This window comes from Drosophila sulfurigaster, chromosome 2R, assembly GCF_023558435.1.
Source record: "Drosophila sulfurigaster albostrigata strain 15112-1811.04 chromosome 2R, ASM2355843v2, whole genome shotgun sequence".
In the NCBI taxonomy this organism is placed as follows: domain Eukaryota; kingdom Metazoa; phylum Arthropoda; class Insecta; order Diptera; family Drosophilidae; genus Drosophila; species Drosophila sulfurigaster.
The window spans coordinates 19,233,182-19,256,248 of NC_084882.1; the positions used below are offsets into that span (position 1 = coordinate 19,233,182).

General features: G+C 38.7%; 4 protein-coding genes across 5 annotated transcripts in view; 2 read left to right on the top strand and 2 right to left on the bottom strand.

Annotated features, from left to right (window-relative positions):
• LOC133837668 (endothelin-converting enzyme 1-like) overlaps window positions 1–22,864 on the bottom strand; it is a 113,552-nt gene extending 90,688 nt beyond the window's left edge. Inside the window, exons 1-2 of the mRNA XM_062268508.1 lie at window positions 21,443–22,864; window positions 20,296–21,375 (exon numbers count right to left, since the gene is read on the bottom strand). Of these exons, the coding sequence (XP_062124492.1) occupies window positions 20,377–21,375; window positions 21,443–22,744 (2,301 nt within the window). The 5' untranslated portion in view covers window positions 22,745–22,864 and the 3' untranslated portion in view covers window positions 20,296–20,376. The remainder of the gene's footprint in view (window positions 1–20,295; window positions 21,376–21,442) is intronic.
• Window positions 15,053–18,190, bottom strand: LOC133837674 (thyroid transcription factor 1-associated protein 26). Of its 2 annotated transcripts, XR_009893847.1 has the most exons (4): window positions 17,976–18,190; window positions 17,655–17,900; window positions 15,341–15,473; window positions 15,053–15,274 (listed from the first exon to the last, which is right to left on the bottom strand). XR_009893847.1 is itself a non-coding variant. In XM_062268515.1 (3 exons), the coding sequence occupies exons 1-2, from the start codon at window positions 18,099–18,101 to the stop codon at window positions 17,664–17,666; spliced, it is 363 nt and encodes a 120-aa protein (XP_062124499.1). In that variant the 5' UTR covers window positions 18,102–18,187; the 3' UTR covers window positions 15,053–15,274; window positions 17,655–17,663. The 2 variants fall into 2 exon arrangements, 1 of the variants encoding a protein (XP_062124499.1); XM_062268515.1 differs by lacking the exon at window positions 15,341–15,473 and having other exon boundaries at window positions 17,976–18,187.
• LOC133837671 (uncharacterized) lies at window positions 18,300–19,385 on the top strand. Its single transcript, XM_062268510.1, is given in 3 exon segments — window positions 18,300–18,477; window positions 18,553–19,231; window positions 19,234–19,385. Coding segments are annotated over 3 exon segments (975 nt in total). The 5' UTR covers window positions 18,300–18,331; the 3' UTR covers window positions 19,384–19,385.
• On the top strand, window positions 19,385–20,252 carry LOC133837672 (mitochondrial transcription rescue factor 1). Its single transcript, XM_062268511.1, has 3 exons — window positions 19,385–19,791; window positions 19,847–19,919; window positions 19,980–20,252. Exons 1-3 carry the CDS (start codon window positions 19,436–19,438, stop codon window positions 20,181–20,183), a joined length of 633 nt encoding a protein of 210 aa, XP_062124495.1. The 5' UTR covers window positions 19,385–19,435; the 3' UTR covers window positions 20,184–20,252.
• Window positions 22,865–23,067: the final 203 nt, after the last annotated feature.

Genomic DNA, 23,067 nt, shown 5'->3' on the forward strand with positions numbered 1-23,067 from the left:
AATTCATAATTTAATGCGTATATAAGATACGCGATATCGGGGCTTTATATTATATATACATACAGCAAAATAAACTTATCTTTATCTTATGATTGGAGCTGCCGTCGCAGGAGTGAACCATCGCTTTAAGGCCCCCAGTAATATTCAAGAATGAACAACAACATTAAAGGAATCGTAACATATTAACTTTGTTATATTAAAATATGAGTACATATATGAAAATAAACAAAACAAAAAGTTTATACTGAATTAAAATTTTAGTTTTGAGATTGAGATTGAATTTTACCCTTTATATTTGAAATAGAGAAAAAAAGTAGGTGTAAATGTAAATGCAAATATATAAAAACCTATGGAGTATATGGAATATAAATAGAATATGTAACTGAGCGACAAATATATTTTGAGTTTCAGCGGCACTAGCAAGTCATTAGTTAAGATTGTATAGGTAAACAAAATGCGTGCGTAATTGGACTTTGGATACACTACTGTACATTGGATTGGGTTTTTTAGCTGATCAGTGAACCGCAGCAAATCAAAATAATTGCGAATTGGAAAACGTAACATAAATCCGACGGGGCCGTTTATCGGCACGCCTGCGATGCGATTTTAATAACATTTTGAGAGATATTGCGCCGTTAAGAATGCCCGCAGGATGCCCGAAAGACAATGTTTATATTGCAAAGACATCAAACATCTGTAAGCGGCAGGCTATCGGCGTGAGGCAGAGCTAAAGAAAAATAATAAACCATTCGGCAATTGTCTCTGGTAGGTTGTCGAGCATTAAGTCAAATAATAAAACATTTTAACTCGACATTTGATGGTTGTTTTTATTTGTGTGGCATTGCGACGGCCAAATAAAAACAAGACTGACACGAGACCAGACCAGACCACAAACAAGAAGCTAAGGTAAAGATACGGCTCTTGGAATACTGATTCACGAAGAGGGCAAACACCTTGGAGCGCTTTAATTTTTATGATTGCCAGTTTATGTCGGCGACAAAAGAACAGATAGACGAAGAAGCATTATGGTACATAGTACATTGCAGTATAACGAGGCGAACTCTGGCAAATTTATGCAATTAGAAATTAATATTATACAATTTGATGTGCTGCCACGACACGCGCATCTTGCGCCATAAAAAGTACGTACGTCTGACTCATGTGGCAACTGCATTTTTATGTTATAATTTGAATTTTTATGCCACAGTTAGCGGGGAACTGTGCGTGACTTACGGCCTTTTCAATATTTTAGTACGCAATTGTTAAAATTGTAGCAATGACTGTCAAATAAATGCAGCAACAAATTCGCATCGCACCAAACCATAATAATTTTTATTAATCATTTAATCCTTGAAGAGGCTGCTGTGCGTCGATTGATAAGTCGACTCTTCATTTTTCTTGTCTACAATCAAAACAATACGTGAGAAACTCCCCAGCTGAACCGAGTCCAAATGCCTTTAGGGCTTAGCTAAAGATACAAAGTCATTACAACGCACCGCATTCATAATTAAAATACTTGGCAAACAAATCGGTCAGCTGCGTTGGAATATCCTGAATTGGAATGGGCATCGGATCAAGTGCAACGAGCGTAAGAACATTTTTATTAATTAGAGAACACAACTCAACTGCGGGGTAGACTTAAGGTGAAGCGTGGCTATAGAATTCGCTGTAAAGTAAAGATAATAATAAAATATTTTAAAGTCATCATTGTGCAGCAATTTGGATTGTCATTTAAGTTGTTATTAAACTAAATAGACTACGGTTCTATATTCAATATGGCTTACTGTTTCTCTACTTATGTTTATGGCAAAATTACTTCGTTGACTGCAGACAGCTTCTAGTCCTAAAAGTAGACAACGCTTTGTAGAACTTGTTCAATGGAAATAAAAATTAAAATTAATAGTATGGATAAAATGATAATTAACATAACATCAACATATAAAACAACAGTTCAATCAAAAACAGAATAGTTTATCCCTTTATTTAAGAGCAAATGCTAATTGATTCTTTATTCTACAAACGCAGAAAAAATGATAGACTTATGCAGTCTGTACAGCAGTAGTAGAAGGAAAAATACAAAATAAGAATGAAGGATGAAAAAACAACAAAACCCGCTACTCAGACATCTCCCCCTGCGAATGCTAATTACTAATTCAGGCAAATGCGCTTTAAAAAAATAATAAAACAATTTGAGAGAGAGGGAGGGAAGCAACCCCTAGCTGGGTTGAGTTTGCTCCCAGGTTGAGTAAAGAATGATGGGAGGGGAGGGAAATTGAAACAAATCTAATAAATGGAACCAAAAATGTGCGTACATCAAGGCGGTAATGGCTGAGAATGAAGATGGGGACACTCCGCATAGCTAAGTGAATTTGTTGTTGCACAAATCGAACTTTCACTTACACTTTTCGCTTTTCCATTTACTTTCACTTCTCTTTGCTGCTTTTGCAGACAGCACACGTAATGAGATGCTGGACAAAACACAGGAAATAGACCCGGATGCAAATGCGGATACGGATACGAATTGCCGCGACCCCTTTGCAAAAAAAAAATAACGAAAAAACGAAGAAAAAACAGAAAGAAATTTGCATAATTTCTTCAACAGTTTTCATTAATTTCCATGTCTGAATTTCAAGTATATTTTACTTTTCGTTTTTTTTTCTTGCTTCATTTTCTTCACTTTTTCGTAGCATATTCTTGGGCGCCGTCGAGCCGTGGCCCATCGCAATTAAACGTGTAATTACTCGTCTACTTAAAAATGCGAGCACTGTCCGAAGGGTGCTCCGCCCTCCCCCTTGCTGCCCAGTTACCGTTCGAGTCTCTTGAGTTTTTTAATTTGTTGTTGCAGGCAACATGCCCGCTCGTTGTTTATGGCTAACTTTTCACTTGTTTTCATTTGATTTTCCCCATTTATTCTGGTCTGAGTTATTAGCGCGTCGCATTCTCTCATTACAATCAAGTTGCGAGGGGTCTTGTGTTTGCTTGTTGTGACATTTTCAAGTGGTGCATGAAACTGCCTCAAAATGTTTTGGGCGGAATGCTAATTTGTGGCTCACGGCAACAGCTACTTCGTATTTTATTTGATTATTATTCTGGAATGGGGAACAAATTCGTTTTTTCTGTTGTAGTATCATTAAATTGGAGGACAATGAAGCCATCAAAGCGCACTCGACTCTAATCTCTTCAAATGGCGGATATCGGATATCTTGCAGTGCGTCTGTCCAAGGATGCAAGAGAAACTCGTTACAACTCGTTGCTTTCGGCGAAAATTCGCAAAAAAAGTCAAAGCAAATGGACAAGGCTGCACTTAAGGATACATCTCAGGATACTCAGGATAAGACGAGAACAGACAGCATGTCTGGCAGCAGCACAACAACTAAACAAAGCAAACGGAAACTACAAAAGCTTCGATATAATAAAAATGATTTCCTTAAAGCGAAACTGGCAGCGGAAAAGTGAAATTGGCAACGCGCTGCGAAACTCTATTAGCGACGCCAGACAAAGAAGCATTTGCCCAACTCTCTCTTACTCTCTCCTCCCCCCAACACGACTGAATAGTTTTATGATTTTTATAGCATGTGACAACAGGATGCATGGAGCAGGATATAAGCTAAGGGTTCAACTTATTTCTCTCTTGAATGTTTGACTTTTGCCCAATTTGCGATTGCGCTTAATGGACGCAAATTAAATGCGAAGTTCGATGTGGCAAGTGCATTAGTAGTGAAAGCTTATCTTGGCCAGCGGCAATTAGGCCAAACAATTGATGTCCGTTTGGCCATTTCTTTCACAGTCTTCGTTTTGTTATCGCCATAAATGCTTAAAGAGCAGCTCGCTTTGCATAAGGACTGTGTTTTGTGTTGTGTCCTTACAAAGAGTACACGCATTGCATGCTCAACAGCGCAGAAAATCGCCATGAAAATTGCACAGGATTAGAGCATGCTGATGTCTTGTAATTGGCTTTAAAGTTGCTCGTGACTCGTGTCAAAGTTTTAAGCACATCTCATATGTGTGTGTGTATGTTTGTGTGTGGTTTTGTGTCTGTGCGACACGCTAAGCTTAGCACCGAGTGTTTGCTGCTTTATCACGGCTTTCAGTTTTTCCCCCTGTTTGCCACTGCGCACTTTTTGCATACTCATTGTTTGTGTGTGTGCGTGTATGTGTATTTGTGTGTGCTGCAAGTGAAGTAGTCGTAAATCTTTTTGGGCCAAAACAGCGCGTAGTGCGTCGCATTCGACTGTCTGCATCATAAATCATATGCAGCCAAGTATGTGCTTACATATACGCATAGATACAGCTACAACTACAAGATACAAGTATCTGGTAAGTACGCGTATCTGATAGTTTACCATTTTTATGCTTTGACAGGCGAATTGCTTTGGGAGCAGCCAAGCAAGTAGCGTATCTATTCGTAATTACAATTTGAATCACTTTCGAGCATCTCAGCGCAACGTGATGAAGATGCAAATACAAATGCAAGATACATTTGACTGATACAAATGTAGCTGTAGCCTTTAGAATTTGCATGTTTGATGTATGGGTTTTCAATGAACTACGACGCTAGATTGGATTCAAATCGATTTCTCTTATGTAAATTTGATTTGTTAATGTGAAGAACTCAATCGAATACTAATCATAATTGCTTTTATTTATTTATGATTAGTTGGACGTCGAAACCCTTTTCGAACTCCCACCATTTGCAATAATCATCATTTTCTTTTGTAAGGAATTAATTGTTCAATGCAAGTTTGGAGAACTAAGTTTAATCCCTTCAGCCAAAGCAATCTCAGCTCATGGCTTGGGGCCAAAACTAGCTAAACACAACGACAGAGAGTAGGAGATGTCGCACCCAAGAGACAAGCTGCCAATTAACAGTTACATGTTTGTACAAAATAATTGGGTTGCGTGACACGAAGGATAAGCGACAAGCAGACAGGCAGACACAGAGTTTGGGACTAGAAATGGGTTGGCGCTAAATAATAAACAAATAGAGGAGAGCTCGATTTAAAACAAACAGCGACAGACGACAACGACGCACACACACAACGTACACTATAATTATCTACAGCATAGTTCTAGTTAGTTGCAGATAGTGCAACATCATCATCATCACTAAGAATATCATTATCGAGCCGTGGCGTGTTCGTCGTCGTCATCGTCATCAAAGTGTGCCGCAGGACAAGGGCGTTGCTAAAGTTATTAACGCGTCGTGTGGCGTCAATCAACTTGGGCCTTGGGCGCGATTTGCATGCGATGCGTCAACACAAAAGGCCAAAGGACCTCCTTCTACCCTTTTTTTGGGCTAAAAAACAACAGAAAAGAGAAACGTGTGTGCCATCAAAATCAAACAGACGGCCAGAAGGATTACAAACTTCTAAGGCTGCGCTCGCTGCGTTAACTGGTCTCGAAATTTATGTTAATTTAATTGCAACACATTAAAATAGTTTCACGTCACCAGGCGGCTGAGTGATGAAATCCTGCAAGCACCAGCTAAAGGATTGCCACCACACACACACACACACACATCCTTGCAGACGACAGGCGATTGATGTGTGCATGTGTTTGTGTGTGTGTTACCCATGATTGTTTGCCTTTTGCGGCTGCTTGGTTGCCATTGACAAATATGAGGCACCGCCTCAACCGTCCTTAATTAAGTTCTGTGGAGCTGAAGCTGAAAGCTGAAGTTGAAGTTGAAATTGCGGCTGTCGCTTGAGTTTGGCCTCTAAGTGGTTTCCAACATACTTATGCTTACCCCGACCCCCTCACCGATGCCTCTCATCACGTTTGTTTGCTCATGTGCAATGCATTAACATCATTATCGATAGTTTCACATTTGATATGCCAACGCTACACACATCAAAGCCAGACACTCCAACTCCATAATAAAATTTAAATTAGAATTCCTGCCCAGCGGCAGCGAAAGGAGTAGACGACAGGACAACAAACGATAAGCAAAGGCATTGCTCACTTTTGATAACAATTTGCCTTTGCAGGTGATTTAAGTGTTCGATTCAAACCACATTTGACAAGCATTGTGTCTGAATTTGATAGACGATAAGAATTTATTACGAACACTTTGTTGCTTCAATAATATTCAAGAACAAAGAAAATTGTTGTAAAATTGAAAGTTAAGATAATAATCAATATAGATTTAACAAGCGTTGAATCTGCATTTGATGGAAGAGAAGTTTATTTCAAACAGTTTGTTAAAATTACTTAAATTTTATTTATATATCTATCTGCTTTTGATGGAAGCAAAGATTTATAAAAAATACTTTTCAATATTGTAAAAGAACAAGTCAATAAATGGCATTGATTATGCAATTAGGCGAATTTTATGAATTATTTGCATGTCTGAATCTTAACAATAGTAATGAGAAAAAATATTTCTGTTATATAATAATTTATGTAGTTTTTCAAAAAGACTTTAAAACATTAACATTAACATTGATATCTCACATATTTTCTAATTGAAAATTCAAAATTTTAGCAAAATTATAATAACAAATATAAATCAATTACATAATTTTTGTAAATTTATAGATAACAAACCATCAATATTAACCAAGATATTAACAAATATTTTTATGCTTATAATAATATTAAAATCATAATTTTAGTTATTAAATTTCTCACATTGTTTTACAAAGTATTAAGTCCAGCAATTACAAAGCATTATTATTATTATTATTTATTATTATTAGTTTCTATTTTTTCTGCTTTCTACGTATAGTAAAATGATAATTGAAAATCCCTGAAAAATCAAGCATCCGGAGAAAAGAATTGCAGCAAATTTGCAACTTTCACCATTTGGCGAGTCAGGAATGAAATTGCTCAGAAAAACGGAAAAATATCTGTTAAGTAGCGTAACTTGCAGCATTAGCGAAAAACTTGGGGAAACACTAGGAAAACTTTCATATAAGTCTATCGCTTGGATGAATGCTTATTTATGAATGCGCAGTTTGTATTTATGGCCGAATCATGATGACAAATGTCAGATGTGGCAAACACTTGAAATAGACACCCTCGAGAAATCCATATAGAACGTAGAACTACCCTAACTCACAGGCATTTTGCAAATATTTTGTCAAGGCAGAAAAAAATAGAGAAGAAATATTTATAGCTCGCTCAGCACATTACACACCTAATTTCTATATTAGTTTTGTTATTGGAACAATGGACAATGGACACTTGTCCAGTCTGTGCTCCGGCTGAATATTTATACAACTTGATTGGATTTTCGTCACGCCCTCCAACCACCTTTGAGCATTTGTTTGATCATTTATCAAGACGAGCCAAGAAGAAGTCCGAGCGCAGCTTCAATATTTTTATGGCCCCAAAAACGACATTTCCATTTATGGCCAGCTCATTAGGCAAGGAAGGAGAGAGATTCACAGCACCCTTGTTTGCTTTGTTCGCAAAGGGTTTATGCTTAACAAATGATTGCAATTTGCGTTGCAATAGCACACAAGTTTATCAATCTTAGAGGGACAGAACAACGATTGATCACAGCTTAAAATTATTTAATCGTGTGTAAGTAATAGTTATAAATTTACAAAATATATGCACATAATGCAGAGATAGCAAGGGCTTCAACTGTTTATCGAAGTTTTCATTAAAAAGTCATAAAAGTGATTTACGCACTTAAGACTTGGGCAGCTGTTGCAATAATCAGATATTCCATGCAGGCGCCTAAAAGCAGGCAACACAATTAGAAGGCCAATAAATCGCTAGGAAAAAACGCACAGAGCATTAGCACCTCATTACCACAGAAAAATCTACAGAAACGTGGCTAAAATGAGGAGAAAAAATACAAGAATAAAAGATAAGAAGCAATGTTGTGCTGGACACGCTACAAATCGTTGGAAGGGCCACGCGTTTTATTGCTTTGAAATGTAATATCTTTTGGTCTGGCATCGCCATGAATTAGACTGAAGTGGAGTGGAGTGTTAACATGTAAACGCCGTCGCTAATCCGCAGCTGCCGAGCTGTTTGAAAGTCAGAGCGTGCCCAATGTGGCAAGGACTTTCTCTACCTCCCCCTCCCATTATTTTGTTCTCTTGGGGAACAACTCGACCCGAAATTTCCGTATTGTTGGCTGGTCGACAAGTTTATGTTTTTGAATTGTTTCCTTTACATTTGATTTGCATTTGAAGCTGTCAAAAGCGGTTGATTTATGCTCCGCTCGATGCCCAGTAGTTTTCCGCAGTAGGTAGAAGAACTTTTTTGATCTGCGCACAAAGCGTATAATTTATGCCAATTTAATTGAATGCGCCGCATATGAAATGCTCCCGTTTTCTCCATTCCCTCCCCCTGTCAAGCTCGCCCCTTGGGATTGAAGTTAAACAGCGTCGGGGCCAAGACAATTGCAATGGAAATTGAAATGAAAATACATGAATTGCAGATGAACAATGGTTAAATTGAATTTGCTCATCATTAAAATGGGCGCCACTTTCAGTTTTCAGCGCGAGTTACCCATTGGGAAACCTGGAAAACCACTTAACCACATACGATGGCACATGACCACGCCCCCCAACACACACACACATACATTTACTGTTGTGTCAGCCGCCATTTTGGTTAGCCACAGCAACAGAGACAGCGGGAGCGACACGTTTCCGCCGACGCCTCATGGCCGTAATTATTATGGTTATAATTTTATAATTTTGTAAATTATGTGTAGACATATGCAAATGGGCTGCAGTTCAAGTTAAAACGCTTTAAAGCCATATGTGGGCAAGTGGGTAGCCAACAAAGTTACTGTTAAAAGAAAAGACTTTAAAGGCTATGAAAGAAATCCAGAACATTTTATTTTTTGATAGTAGAATAATGGATGCATGACATTAGGTTAATAATAAGGAGTTAATAATAATGTAGTGGAGTAATGAAGGGTTGCTGATAGAAAAGCTAAGTTTAAGATCAAAAATTTCGAGAAAAGATGTCATGTATGTGTTCAATATATAAAGCTTAATTTTAAGTGATTCTGGTCAAGATTTCATGACGTAAATTATAAAATATTTTATCAATAAACATTGTCAAGTTAAAATTAAGAAAAATAATAATCATAAAATTTATTTATTTATGAATGTAAAGAGTTTTTGATTTTATAATAGTATCTATTTGGTTTATTTTTTTCACAAACTCCAACGAAGCTAATTCTATAACAATAATTTAACTTATTCATATTTGAAACCTTAAAATAAATTCTAGGATATAAAACGCAATAATGTAAGTCGCTGAGTGCATTATAATAATCGCTTTAAAGGAATAATAGAATCGCTATTCGTTGGTCTTTTTCAAATTCCTTACTTCTTAAAGAATAGTTGATTCTTTGCAATAGTCTTAATCGTATTTTTTACTTTCTTTACTTTCTAAAGAATAGTTGATTCTTTGCAATATTGGTGAAATATAAACATATTCTATACAATTAAAAACCTTTATTTCAACTTCTTTAACTGCCCTCGCCAACTCATATTTAGTACTTGTGCGTTCATTGAATCCCCGCCAAATGCCGTAGCCTCAGCATGAGTTTTGGAGCGGGCTCCACAAGCTCCAACTCCATCTGCATCTCCATCTCCATCTTTTAATGGCCTTATGGCGTTTGAAAATTGCGTTATCATCAGCTTTTTCCAAAGAGCGATCATAGCATCATCCAGCCCAACCCAACCCAACTCCCACTGCCTTTCCCCAGCGGATGCGACCCCAACTCTAGAAATTCTCGGAGCGAGAACATGAATTTTAATTATTTGAACGAGCTCGCGTTGATATTTGAATTTTGTGCGTTGTCTCAGGCAACGGTGCAGTTAATTTCATTAATAAATATTTATGGTGCCGTTAAGCCTTTCCTATGGGCGTGGCTGTGTAATTTATAGCGGCCAAATAAACCCTTCACCCCTTTTGACTAAACTTCAATTTCAATTTCACTTTCAATTTGGCTCTCAACTCTCTCCAGTCATCCAATCGCTCATGGTCAATGCTGAAAAGTTGAAAAGCTCAGCACGGCTAAGCGAAATTACGTGCTCGGTTTTTTTGTGTGCGGCAGGACATGCAGGATGCTCATGTGTGAAGCATGCCACATACATGGCATCGAAATGCGGCTCGTTAGTTTGCCAATTGATTGATGACCAAATTGAAGCATGTCTCAACGGAATGCCGTCTCAGTGGCAGATATAACAAAGCAATGCGACGCATAGAAAAGCACTTATCACACCTCTGGCCCCTTGGACAAATCCTTTGACTTGCCAGCTGCAATAGCAAGCAGCAAGTGGCAAGTGGCAAGTGGCATCAAATCAGCGTCGATTTCATCTGGGACTTTAAACAGACAACGCGACACGTCCTGTACTCCAATCAGTGAGTACAGTCTCAACCGGGGCAAACTTAACTTCGAAGCACTCTCATTCCATTAGAGACATAGAAAAACCACCCGATAAACTTGCAACATCATCAGCCGTGCGTAGCTGCCGCTTTTAAGTCCTTTGGCAACACAGAGATTAACTCAAATTTGTGGCGCTACAATAAATTTTCACGGCCTGGCATTAAAAATTAAGCGCCGCCACAAAACGAGTTGCAAGTGGCTTTTACCGCTGCGTGTCTTTGCCACACAAGCAGCCCTATCCTAATTACACCGTGCAACGCGCTGGCGACAAATGAATTTCTCATAGAATCTTACATTCAGAAAACATTATTTTGTCAAGTTTGAAAATGTTTTTAAATTATTGACATACATTTTTTGAAGAGAAATTTCCGAAAAAAACATGATTACAAATAAAATTTTTTATATTTTTAAATTCATTTTTTCCATTTCCATTTGTTATTATAAAAGTTTTCGAAATTCTATCTTGGTATAAGGAAAGTATTTACACTAATATATTATTCTTGTTTAAAAATCGAAGAAAAATGAAAAATAGTAATGTAATAATATCAATATTATATAATATGAAATAATATCAATTCATAATTCATATCCATACTCTTATAATATCAAAAGACCGTCAAATGAAATGGAAGTTTCACAACATTTAAAATACAATATCTTACTTTTAATTAAGTGTTTTTGTTAAGACAACAAGTGATGAAAACAGAAACTAAAAGTATTTTAAAATAAATTTTCTTCGTGCTGCACAGTGTAGATTTTTGTCAAGTTTCCTTGTGCACTTTTTTCCTCCAATAAATTTTACCTGCGTTGTCGTTGTTACGCCTTTGCATATGTCTGATGTTTAATTTATGTGTGGATACTCTCGGATCCCGCAAAAAGAATGTAGTTAGCTTGGCTGTGATTACGGTATGTGTGACTAGGGAAGCTTGCAGGTTGTCTGCTCACTTTGAAACAGTCGAGTGAATTTTTACTTTCCGATTGCCCATTCCCACGACTTACGCCTGATCAACCCCCTGGACAGAAAAATCTAATATAAAAAAACTGTGTTTAGAGAATCCATTTGCCGGCCCCTGGAAAATGTGGCAATTTTTTACTCATATTTCAACGCATTTTACAACCCAAAAAAAAAAACAAATTACAAAATGTGAAATAAAGGGCATATTTTTCAGGTTACAAAAAAAGAGCACAGGCGTTTCGGCCACGCCCCCTAAAGTGCAGACTACCCGCTGTTGTTGTGTGTGTGACCATTTGCCCTTAGACCTTATTAGAGGCACATTTCACCATTGGTTTCATATTATTATTTTCTTATTTTCTGCGCATTTTTTTTTATTAATTTTTGAAGGAAATTTACATAATTTATGGGCAGCAACAAAAGTCACAGACAGCATATGCCCAACACTGTATTTTCTGCTTTTTTTTTTCATTATTAAAAAGTTGTTTATAATTTACGATTTTTTAAACTACGCAACGAGGCGAGAGACGCCACAACAAATGAGGCGCAAATTATTCGACTGTACGACGCGTGACCTACGAAGCTTGAAGCTAGTGTTCTGTGACTTTTGTGGCGCTTCATTAAGAGCTCATTAAAATCTTAAGGACAACAAGTTATTTTTGAGCATTTTAACACGTTTTTAATTTTAATGCATTTTATGCTCTTTTAACGACATCGCTTCAAAGTTATCCCCTCCCCATCGGCGGCTGACTGACTTTCACTTGTTGACATTGACTGACGCCGCATCCTTTGCCATCATCATCATCATCGTAGTCGTCGTCATCGTCGTCAGCGTCATCGCACATCACGTCAAAGTTCATTAGCAACTGCGGTAAGGGTGCACGACGGCAGCCCTCGTCCTCTGATCCTTGCCCTGAGGGTTGTGCGACAGTTTTGTGGTCTCGCGTCTCGCGCCCGCAACGCTCATTGTTTTTATGGTTTGCGCTAATTAGTTACGAAGTCGTAGAATTTTACAGAAATTACTACTGAAAGTTATTGTCATGTTGACGACATTCAAGTGGCATCTCCCTCCACTCTCCGAGATATTTGATGCAGTCATCATTTGTTTGACTTTGAAAGCAGATTTGTAGTTGGGACAATCAAATCGATGTTCTCCAGAGCCGCAAATTAATCAAACTGACCACTGGACAGCATTATAAAGCAGTTACAAATGCTGGCAATTATGGAGAAAAACTCATTAAACAAAGTGAAAGTGGGCAGAATTCTTAAGACGCATGCCATTTAAATGAGATGTTTCTGGCCATAAATTTGCGTGGCAAGTCGAGGACAAGACGCACGCCCCTGCCACAAACACACAGATAATTATGCAGACAGACGACAGAAAGCAGTAGGCAGGAGGCAAAAGGGTTGCACAGGACACTGGATTGCCTTGGTTTGTAAATTAAAAATACCACGCCCCGCTGTTATAAATCAAAGTCACCGGCTTTGTGCTGGATTTGCCAAAGGAATTTGTAGCCAAGTCAAAAGGAGAAAGCCAAAAGATGTCCCCCAGTTGCCATTTCCCGTTTCCTGTTGCATGTTCTTCAATGGAAGAGAGCTTGGCATTTGAATAAAGTCCGACCATGTTTAGAAATAAGCAAATAAGTGGCGCTGACATGTTAAGACTTCTTACAGATTTATGGCCCAAACATTGGGAGGGGGACAACAATGCTGGTGGCCAATTTAAAAATTGAATTTCGCAAGCATCATCGTTAGTGCTTGCTAATCATAGGAATAGTCCACATGGACACATGTGTCTTGAAATTTTTGACACATGCCACAAATCCGTAGACAACAATTGCATTGTCTCTTTCAGTGCTTCTCTGAGGCAAGCCTAATGCGATTATTTGTTTGTTTTTGCCACTTGACGATGCCCCTGAAAAAAAAACTTTGATTAAATTGAATTTGGAAATGCTCATAACTGTCACACATGGCAGGACGAAGTGTTGACAACCTAAGAAAAAGGCTCGAAAACCACCCAAAACAAAACACAAAAAAATGTCACGCAATTTTTCAATAAACTCATCAAAAGAGTGTAAGCAGTTGTGCGCTTTGAACTCGAGACACCCCTCGAAGTAATTTTTGGACATGTCCTGACATCGCATGATGTCCTGCGGCTACTCGTAAACGCAATTTGATTTATGGACAATGTTCAAAATTGAAAATTGTCGCATGGTCACTTTAATTTTTGAGTTATGCGACTTTAAACAACACACGAACGAGCACAAGGGATGACAACTCTACGCACCGGAAGTGAATTATGTGGTGTTGTGTTTTGTTGTGTTATGTTGTTTTGTGAGGTTATATAATGATGACACTAGTGGTACAGTTGCCAACAAGCGAGCCAGGCGTCGACTGTACTTTTGCCTGGCGTGTGAAAAAGGAAGCGCCACGTGTCACGGCAAAGTTAAAGAGCATCGCCAATCGGATCAACCCCTAAGCATGATGCCATGTGCGCTGCTTTGTTGTCAAGCTCAAGTGCCTCAATGGTTTTAGTGTCAGCTTATAGTTTCCACTGGTCCTGCTGTCCGATGACTATCGCACTATTTTTGATGGATTCGCTCGGTCTCCAGTGAAGTGTGAAATATGCTGCCATCAATTTCAATTTGCCGCTCACTTTCATTTGCATAAATTAACACTTGCTTGACCCTTCCCCCCTTGATTTTAGCCTTTGCCTGCACACTTCAAACAGTTTGACCAATTTGACAATTATTGTGAAATACTCGAAATTGTTTGGTAATTAAAAAATACTTTCGAATATGTGCCATGCTCCATAGCCTGTGTTGAAGCCACTTTCATGCTTGCCTGCACCTGCTGCATGCAATTAAAATCGAAAAACCAGCCACATGGGGCAACTCGAAAGTGACCACAACTTTTTGTCATTCGGGGGTTTTCATTTTTCATGGCTTTTCAATTTTAATTGAAATTTATGCGCACATCGGGCGAAAAGGGGTTGCTCTGCTCGGTTTTTATTCGCTTGGTCGCGTGTTCGCCAAAAAGTGTTGCAAATTGTTCAAAAATTTGTAAATTTACATGCACATTGAGGGAACGCCTTTTCGGCTTGATTTACAGCCCGACCTCCCGTTATTTATGAGCTACTACACTCCGGAAAAAGTACATGGAAAAGTGCATGCAAAACATTTTGTTGTTGCGGTCCGCCATTTTATTGTGTGTGTGTTCATGTGTTAAATTTTGAAATTGTTGTAAATAATTACCCTAATGGCTGGCGAACTGACTTACTCCAGACTCCCCCCAGAGTCTCCACTTGTGTCTCTCCTCCCCGGGCGGCTAGTAGTTAATTTGCGAGCGGGCAACGTCGCCACCCATTTGTAATTAAGCTTAAATCGTTAATATTTTAGCCAAGATAACGCAGCCAATTCGAAATCCGACTTCTTTGCAGAGCGGAATTTATGTGAGGACTATGCAAGGAAACTGCGTCCTGCTGAATTGTTTGGCAAAACAATTCACAGTTCGTCGAAATCCAAAAACTCCTCCACCCTGGGTGTTAATTTGGGGCCAGATTTTTTATCTGCATTGGCAGCTGAAAGCGAAAACGAAAAGCGAAAACTCAAGCTTGCGTCTTGTTTGTTTTTGTTTTGTAATTGCAGGAATTTAATTAGCATCGCCCAAGTCGTTAACAAGATACAAAAAGCCGGTAAGTTATGCCGCCAATTTGAATAGACTGGGCAAAATATTTGCAGAAGATAAACATAACTTTATTATGAAATGGGTCTAGAGATTTATCTGAATGCCCAGTTCTGCACTCATTAAACTCCGCTTCTTTTGTTTATATACGCTATACTTAAAACCTCCCAACATAGAGGGATGAAGCTATAAATATCTTAAGTGAAACTTATTCCAAATTCTTTATGTCTAGTTTGTAGAACGAGCTGCCCTTCAACCAATGTGAATATCTGTAAATATAAATAGAAATTCTTATTAAATATAGTTGAAAATTTAGAATCCAAAATCAAACTTACTATTATGATGAATATTTATGTTAATTTTTGGCAACTTTATGGGAAATTTGGGTTTGGGTTTTGACTTGCGCTTCGGTGCTGCCAAAATATCGCCAATGCACATCAAAAAGGCAATCAGCAAAAGCCACTCGAACTTGAAGTATTTCATTGAAATTGAAATGATCAAATTGTTTAAACAAAATCACCAAACAGACTGAATCATGCTGCTTCAATGTGATGCTCTTAAATATTCTAAAGCCCCGAAGATTTTATTGAAATGTGATGACCTCATAGAGCAACTGTTATCAACTGTTGGGAATTACGTCGAACGTGCTCAGCAATAACACAATGGAAGAAAGTAAACCCCCATCTTCGCTTAATTCTGTGATCAATGAAACGCGAATCTGATGATAAGTGTGTTAACCCATTGAGTGCTCACAATGAATGCGACTAATATAAACATGCATAAATTGCATTATAAGCGACCTAAACAAAACATTCAAGTGAATGCCTCGAGCATCCTTAATGCACGATTCGCCCCTCGACGTTAAATAACCATAACTATTCATTATCGACATATAAACGGCGCTTCGAAACCCTCCCGTGGCACAAAAGTACTCATAACTTCAGATTTTTTATTAAATAGATGGAACAAAACAAACGCAGGCCAAAAATGTCACACATAGTGGGAATAACGGAATAGGAAACTCTCGAGGAGAAGGGAATTCGCATCGTATGAACATATGTATGAGCATCCTTTTGACCCACAAAATTGAAAATACGAAAAACCCTTTTCTCTGCGTCCTACATCCTTCGTAATTCAATATTTAACTATATGAGATTTATGGCCACAGGGTCTATAGCGAGGACTTCCGCTGTTTTGCGTGCAACGTCGAGGACGACGACGACGACGCCGTCGTTTTTATTTGTATAAAGTATAATTTTTGATTTAGTGCGATTTTGTGTCATCGCATCGCGCTGCCCCAAGGATGTGCGAGACGCGACCCACCCAGGATGTCAGTCAGCAAAGGGTTATCGCAATAGTTTTGCAATATCCCAAATATGACAAAAGTAAAATTGCGTTTGTTTGCATTGAACGCTCGCTGCGGATATGAGACCACATGCTGATTGTTATTTTGCCGGTTCTGGGTGCAGGGGATGTCAATGACAAAGGGTTGAGGCGGGTGGCTTTAGCTTAAGGATGCCATCTAAAAACAACAGCGATTATTGCACTGTGTCGATAGAAGGACTTTTATTTGATGTGTAACGCAATAAATATGAAACTTTAAAGAGCGTGTAAAATACCAATAACACTTTACATGTATTATTATAAAATGTCAAGAAAAAAGTTGAGAAATTTATATGAGGACAAATACGCTTTATTGTCAATCTAGGTTAGTGATATTAGCTTAAGGATGATACCTTAAGAAAAACAGTGAAACTTGCACTGTAAGGTCATTTAATTAATTACTTTTATGATAAGCAAACGCGTAGAACCTTCGAGCATACAATAGATACTTCTATGGAAACAAATTATAAGTATATTTATTGATATTTGTAAACTTATTGATATTGTACAATTTTTAGCTTTAAGAAGCTATCAAATCAGAAGCATAAAGATTCTTGAGTTTCTTAAAGATAGCCTTGAAATTAGACGAAATATATATTATCTTTATAAAAAACAATTGATCAGACCTTAAGCTTAAACTTTAAACTATCAACGTTTAAAGTGTATGAAACAAACTTTGACTGATTTCAGCTTAAAAATATTATCAAAATTACACTGATAGTGGACCATAAGAACCTATAGGAACATTTTTTCTTTGATATTTTTTTGAGATTATCAATATATATAAAATTTAAATGCTGCCAAAGCGTTTGCAAGGATACGGTTAAAATGGCTATAAAACTTAAATTTTATTATTATGCAAAATGTATCAGTGAAAAGTTGCAAACTCAATAGACTCTTTGATGGCAACAAATTGCCTTGTCGACCAGTTTTGAATACGCGCGGGAATTAGTTGGCGTGTTTATCCTTAAGGGTTGACGGCAGGAGCTGCACACAGGAAGCAAAATATGCTCGTTGATAAGACCCAAAAGTGTTTGGCAAAAAAACCAATTTGCAGTGCTACAAAATTTGCATATAACACACTTATGTCGAGCATACGGAATAAGAATCAGCGCGTAATCAAAGGGTTGCGCACGGCCGGAAGTGAAAGGGCGTGAAAATTTATTACAGGTTGCATTAAATTTAATTTGAAGCGTGTGCGGAAGTTTCGCAAAAGTGTCGAATTTGATGTCGAATTACTATAGTATATGGCCTTGATTGACTCACCTCGCTCTTTTAATGTCGCTTCATTTCTTCAATCTGCTTGAGCAAAAGTTGCATGCGATCTTTCATCAGTGGTTGCCCACGTTGGGTGCGTTTGCTTATCACTTTGGTTTTCTCGAGACGCTGCTTTTTATATGCCTTGATGCGCTCCTCCTTCTCCTGCTTGATCTTTTGGCGTTCCGCCTCGGCCTCCGCTGCCTTCTTCTGGCGTATCATTTTTCTTATTTCCGGCTTGTTGGGTTTCTTTTCCTAAAAAGAGAAGTAGAAAATATTGAGCCGTGCCAGCCTGTTGCTTAACCTTACGTATGAATAGTATGCGCTTACTGTCGCTGCCTGTTTGGGCTTAAATTTATGCTTAAAATTGGGGTTTTGCCTTTGGCTTGATTTTCCAGTGTTGGCTGCTTGCTTTTTATTGATTTTACCCTGGTTTTTTTGCGGCTTAGGTTTCATTTTATCCCAAAATTATTTGCAAAACAAAAATTACACGTGCGATAATAATTTAACTGAGAACAGCTGTTGGTAGCTATTACTGTGCTAGCCGAAAGTAATAATTATAGTGTTTTACAGCACTAAAATAAAAATACCGAAACCAGGGATGCATATACTAACGCACCATTTGTAGTGTATCAATGTAGTCACACTACGGCCACACTGCATGTTGTTTTTAGTTTGCCGCTCGCATGGAGAGAGAACGTTTTGTTCGTGAATTTGGGTTTATTTATTTAACAATGAGTTTATCAAGCATTAAGCAAAAAGAATTAAAAGGAAAGAAAAAGTCACTACCTAAGCTGCGCACCATACTGGCCAATCCATACAAGCAACACAGGTGAGCGCCGAACTTTGAATTCTATTTTATGGCATCTCAAACTAACAAAACAAAAATTAATTATTTATGTCGCAGTCCAGTGCTGCCAGAAAATGAAGTGCTTACGTTTCGGAAAATAATGAAAAATGCAATAAGCAGCATCCAAGGTCCATCAAATGCATTCGCCACAAAAACTCACATTCATCTGGGACTCGAAAGTTCGTTACGCGCCATAAACGGAGCACGTTTTTCTTGCGTCTTCATTTCACTCAGCATCCGACCATCGCATCTGCTACGTTTAATCGCCACGAGCGCAGTAGTTAAGGTGCCAACGGCGCCTATTTATGCACAACCCAAACTAGAAGATCTGACAGAAGAACTCTTTGGCATACGTTCACTTATTCTAGTGCTGCCTTTGGATTTGGATGACATTAGCTTGGAGCTAAGCAAATGGGTGAATGCTCATAAAAAGTCTCCTGCCCCGCCACGAAAGATTTTCCCAATTGCAAGGAAAACAAAACCTCAAGTAAAAGTGGCAGAAACTATTGAAGTTGAGCCACAAATTGCGGCGCCTTTAAAAATAGAAAAAGAGTGGAGCGGTGATTACATCTCCTGTATGGATGGCGGTGCTTTGAAGCTGCATCTAGTCGATGCACAAGTAGAAGCACAACAGCTGGACAAAGCACTCAGTAATATTGCCATGAAAACTCAGCTCATAAAAGTCGAAGAACCTATTCCAAATTCATCCAAAAAAAAGAAACCATCGAAGAAATCGTTGAACCCATGCAGTTGGATGAAACAGATGATGATGAGTTTCTCCCAGCAAGTGAATTGGGTGTTTATCGCCCAGTGACAGTCCATCAGATTCGTCCAAATCCTGACAAGAAACCAAAAAAGAAGCGAAACAAAAAAAAGCAAAACAAATAATTCCAACTGATGGTTGGCAACGCGACACTATCAGCTGTTCGATTTATAGGTTATGTACATAGTTTATTTGGTATTTGTTATCATAATTTTAGAAGCCGCACAACAAAACATGCTCAGCCGAAGTCTCCGACTATTGTCAATACGACGTATAGTTGCAACATCGACATCGTATAATTCACTCAACAAAGCAGCTGCAACATGTGGCAGCGTATCAGCGAAACTTCTACACACCACACAAGTTGCTTGGAAATACGATAAGAAATCATCGAGACAGTCAAACGATGTGGACAGCGACGATGAGGCAGATGAAGAGTTTAAAGATGATCGCGACTCCAAAGTGGTAAAGACCAAAGTGAACTCACTGCGCGCCGATTTACTGTTAAAATCGGGACTTGGCATGGCCAGAAAGTGAGCATCTGTCAAAGACTGTTAGAACATTTAATTAATGCTTTCTTAATTGCAGCAAAGTAGAACATAATTTCTATGAAAGTAAAATACGTGTAAATGGCAAAAAGCTTCAGAAAAAGAGCGTCCAGGTGAGTTAACTCCTAAAACATATTAAGCTTGTGGCTAATATTTAAACCCATTTTCTACAGCTAGATGTTGGCGATGAAATCGATGTTATCAGAGGCTTCAGTCAGACGAATCCCTCGCATTTGGTTATCGCACGTGTCGTCATCTTGTCAGCCGCTGAGCGAGAAGAGGGACTCAGCGTTCACTTGCGTCGCTATAAATCGTTGCTCATTGAGAACTATAAGACTCCCAATGCATTCAAGTCTTCCGAGACTGTGATCCATTAGCTGTTTACGCTATTTGATGTTGAATAAATGATTCAAAACTCATCGCGGACATTGTTGCTCGGCAAATAATTTTATGCGTAGTTTATTTATGCTCACACGCATACATTCTCACTTATTCTCATTTATTTAATTAATGAACTTTATGCTCTTATCAACTCAACAAAAATAGGGCCATCGTTACGTCGTCACTCAATTACCAGATACGACATTTTGTATTTGGATTCATTGCACTTCCAACTGGACAGTTGTATGCCTTGGCGAAGTCCTCGCTGTTGCTCACAGCGCCAATCACACGGAACTTATCAACCGTATGCTCGTCAGTAAGTTCCTCCCAATAATGCTCCTCCTTGTAATCGGCACACCAAACCTGGGCAAAGCCCAAAAAGAAGAGCTGCTCTGGTGACAAGTCCATGCCGGGCATTTGTTCATTAGTCATGTCATAAGACACATCTTGTTCACGCCTCAGATGTTTCGTGTGGAGGCGATAAGCATTCATTGCCTCATATAGTCCACCAATATCGGCCATATTCTCATCCTTTGTTTTATCGCCATCGATATTACGATTGATCTCTGACACGTTATACTTACCGTATTGATCTACAAAACATTGAGTGCGATTATTGAACTCCACAATGGACTTTTTGCTCCACCAGCTTCGGTCCTCGCCTTTGTTATCATAGTGGGAACCAACGCTATCAAAACCATGAGACAGTTCATGACCAACCAAATAACCGAATGTGCCATACTTCAGCGAATTAGGCCATTCATGATGATAGGCTGGCGGATGCAGCAGCCCAGACATCACGTTAATCGAATTGTCCACGTTATAGTAGAATGCATTCACTTGCATACCCAGCAACAGTTCCAACGGTTTTGTTTCGTTTGACAGCAGCTTGTGATGTATAGAATTGTAGCGCTTCATATATCTGTGGAATTTCCTTAAATTGATGATGCTTTGTGTATAACTATCTGGCACAAAGGTGAGATTGTTCATTTCGCGTATGAGAAGCTGCGCTAGGTGCTCATCCTTAAATGAACCCATACGAGATGTCATTGTTGACTCTTTTAACAATGCCTCCTTGCGAGTCTCTTCATCGATCCAGGTTGCATTATTGAGGACTTCATGTAGAAACTCACGCAATTCCTTAATTATCTCTACGATATCCGATTGAGTTTCTTTGGTAAAATATTTCTGTTCGAATATAAATTTATGCTTTATTGGTAAAGGCATTATTTAATAGAAATAAAAAAAAACTTACCGTATAGTAAAGTTTGTCCAACAGATAAGGCACTGAGGACTGCACTTCGAGTAGGCAGCGTTCACGCTGAAACTTGGTTGATTTCAGTTTGGAATCCATAGTAAACAGCAGCTTCATGGCCAAATAGTTGGCAACGGCTTCTTTGTGCTTGGCACACACTTTATCCAGCTCATGGTAATAGAAGTCGCAGAAGTGTTCAGGTGGATAAACACCGAAATGCTCAGCACCGCCCCAGACGATATCATAGTAATCTTTCCAACCCGAAAACAACTTCAAGTTCTCAGTTCTGGTCAGTTCTTCACATTTTTCATCATTTTCTTTAAAACGATCTGCAACCTGCAACGCTTCACGCCAAAAGGCAAACACCCCGGCTATCACATCGGCTGTCTTTTCCTCGGATAATCCATTGGCCGTCAGATATTCGTGCATGCGCTTTTCGTTGCGCTTATATCCTTTGGTGTCATTGGTGGCAATGTTGTCGCTGTGAACTATAAAGTCGAAGCCGAGTTCAGGCAACTGGAAGTACGGCGGAAATGGATAGGTAAGACTAATCTCTTCATAGATGAGACCAATGCCACCATAGCTCGTCAAATGTGCACTCATGTTAAACCAACTAAAATTCGAGGCTTGCCATGCTTGACCATCTAAAGCGGGAAATCCGCCAATCGACCTGATAAGCTTCAGATAAGCGGGGTCAGCTGCTGGCAGTGGATAGAGCTCAGCATTCAAGCACGCGTTATAAAATTGTTGTGCAATCTTCATCTCATTACCATAGCCCAGATCCGTGGCAAGCTGTGTATCTGATACCAGCAGCTGTTCACTTACATCGGCCAAAGTGTAAACTATATCCAACAGATTGCTACGTTTATTTTCGGTTTGCCTTTCCGGTTTCACATTCTTCCAGTTGCCACATGCGTACTCATAGAAATCATCACATGGCTTCACGGTGAGATTCATATAGCTCAACATCTTGGTGGCATAGGACTTGAGGAACTCATTTTTGGCATCCGTATTTGTGATTTCATTGTTATCCAAATCGTTCTCACTACTCACGACTGCTTCTGTGGTAACTGTGGATTCCGTCGTTAGGGAAATGCTTTCAGTAGTGACTGCTATCTCTGAAACCGTTATTGGATTGGAAGAATCTTCTACTACGGGGAACACGTCTGCTTCAGAAATTGAATCTCCAGCTGGCTTGGCTACAACGCGTGTTGACAATAAGGCGCTGAGCATTAAAACAGCACACAAGACAAATGATAAGCTTCTTGCCTTTTTAATCTCAAACATATTTCTGTTCATCATTACGATTTGAATTCACTTGAGTGGCGAATCCTATTTATATACATATATTATTTAGTTGATTGTCAACATTGACCCTCGGAACAATTATGCGACTGTTTCATTCAAATATAAAAATACAACTGATCCACAAGTTTAGTGGAATTATCAAGCCAAAGTGCTCATCGTATATATACTTCATTTGTATAAATGTACGTTATACGTCATTCTCACTACTGATAAGGAAATTGTTTTTAATTTTTATTCACGCTTTTTATAATTTTCTAAGACTGCGTTTTGCCTAGGCGCCTCTTGAATGGATGCTTCTCTATCTTAGTTTGCTATTG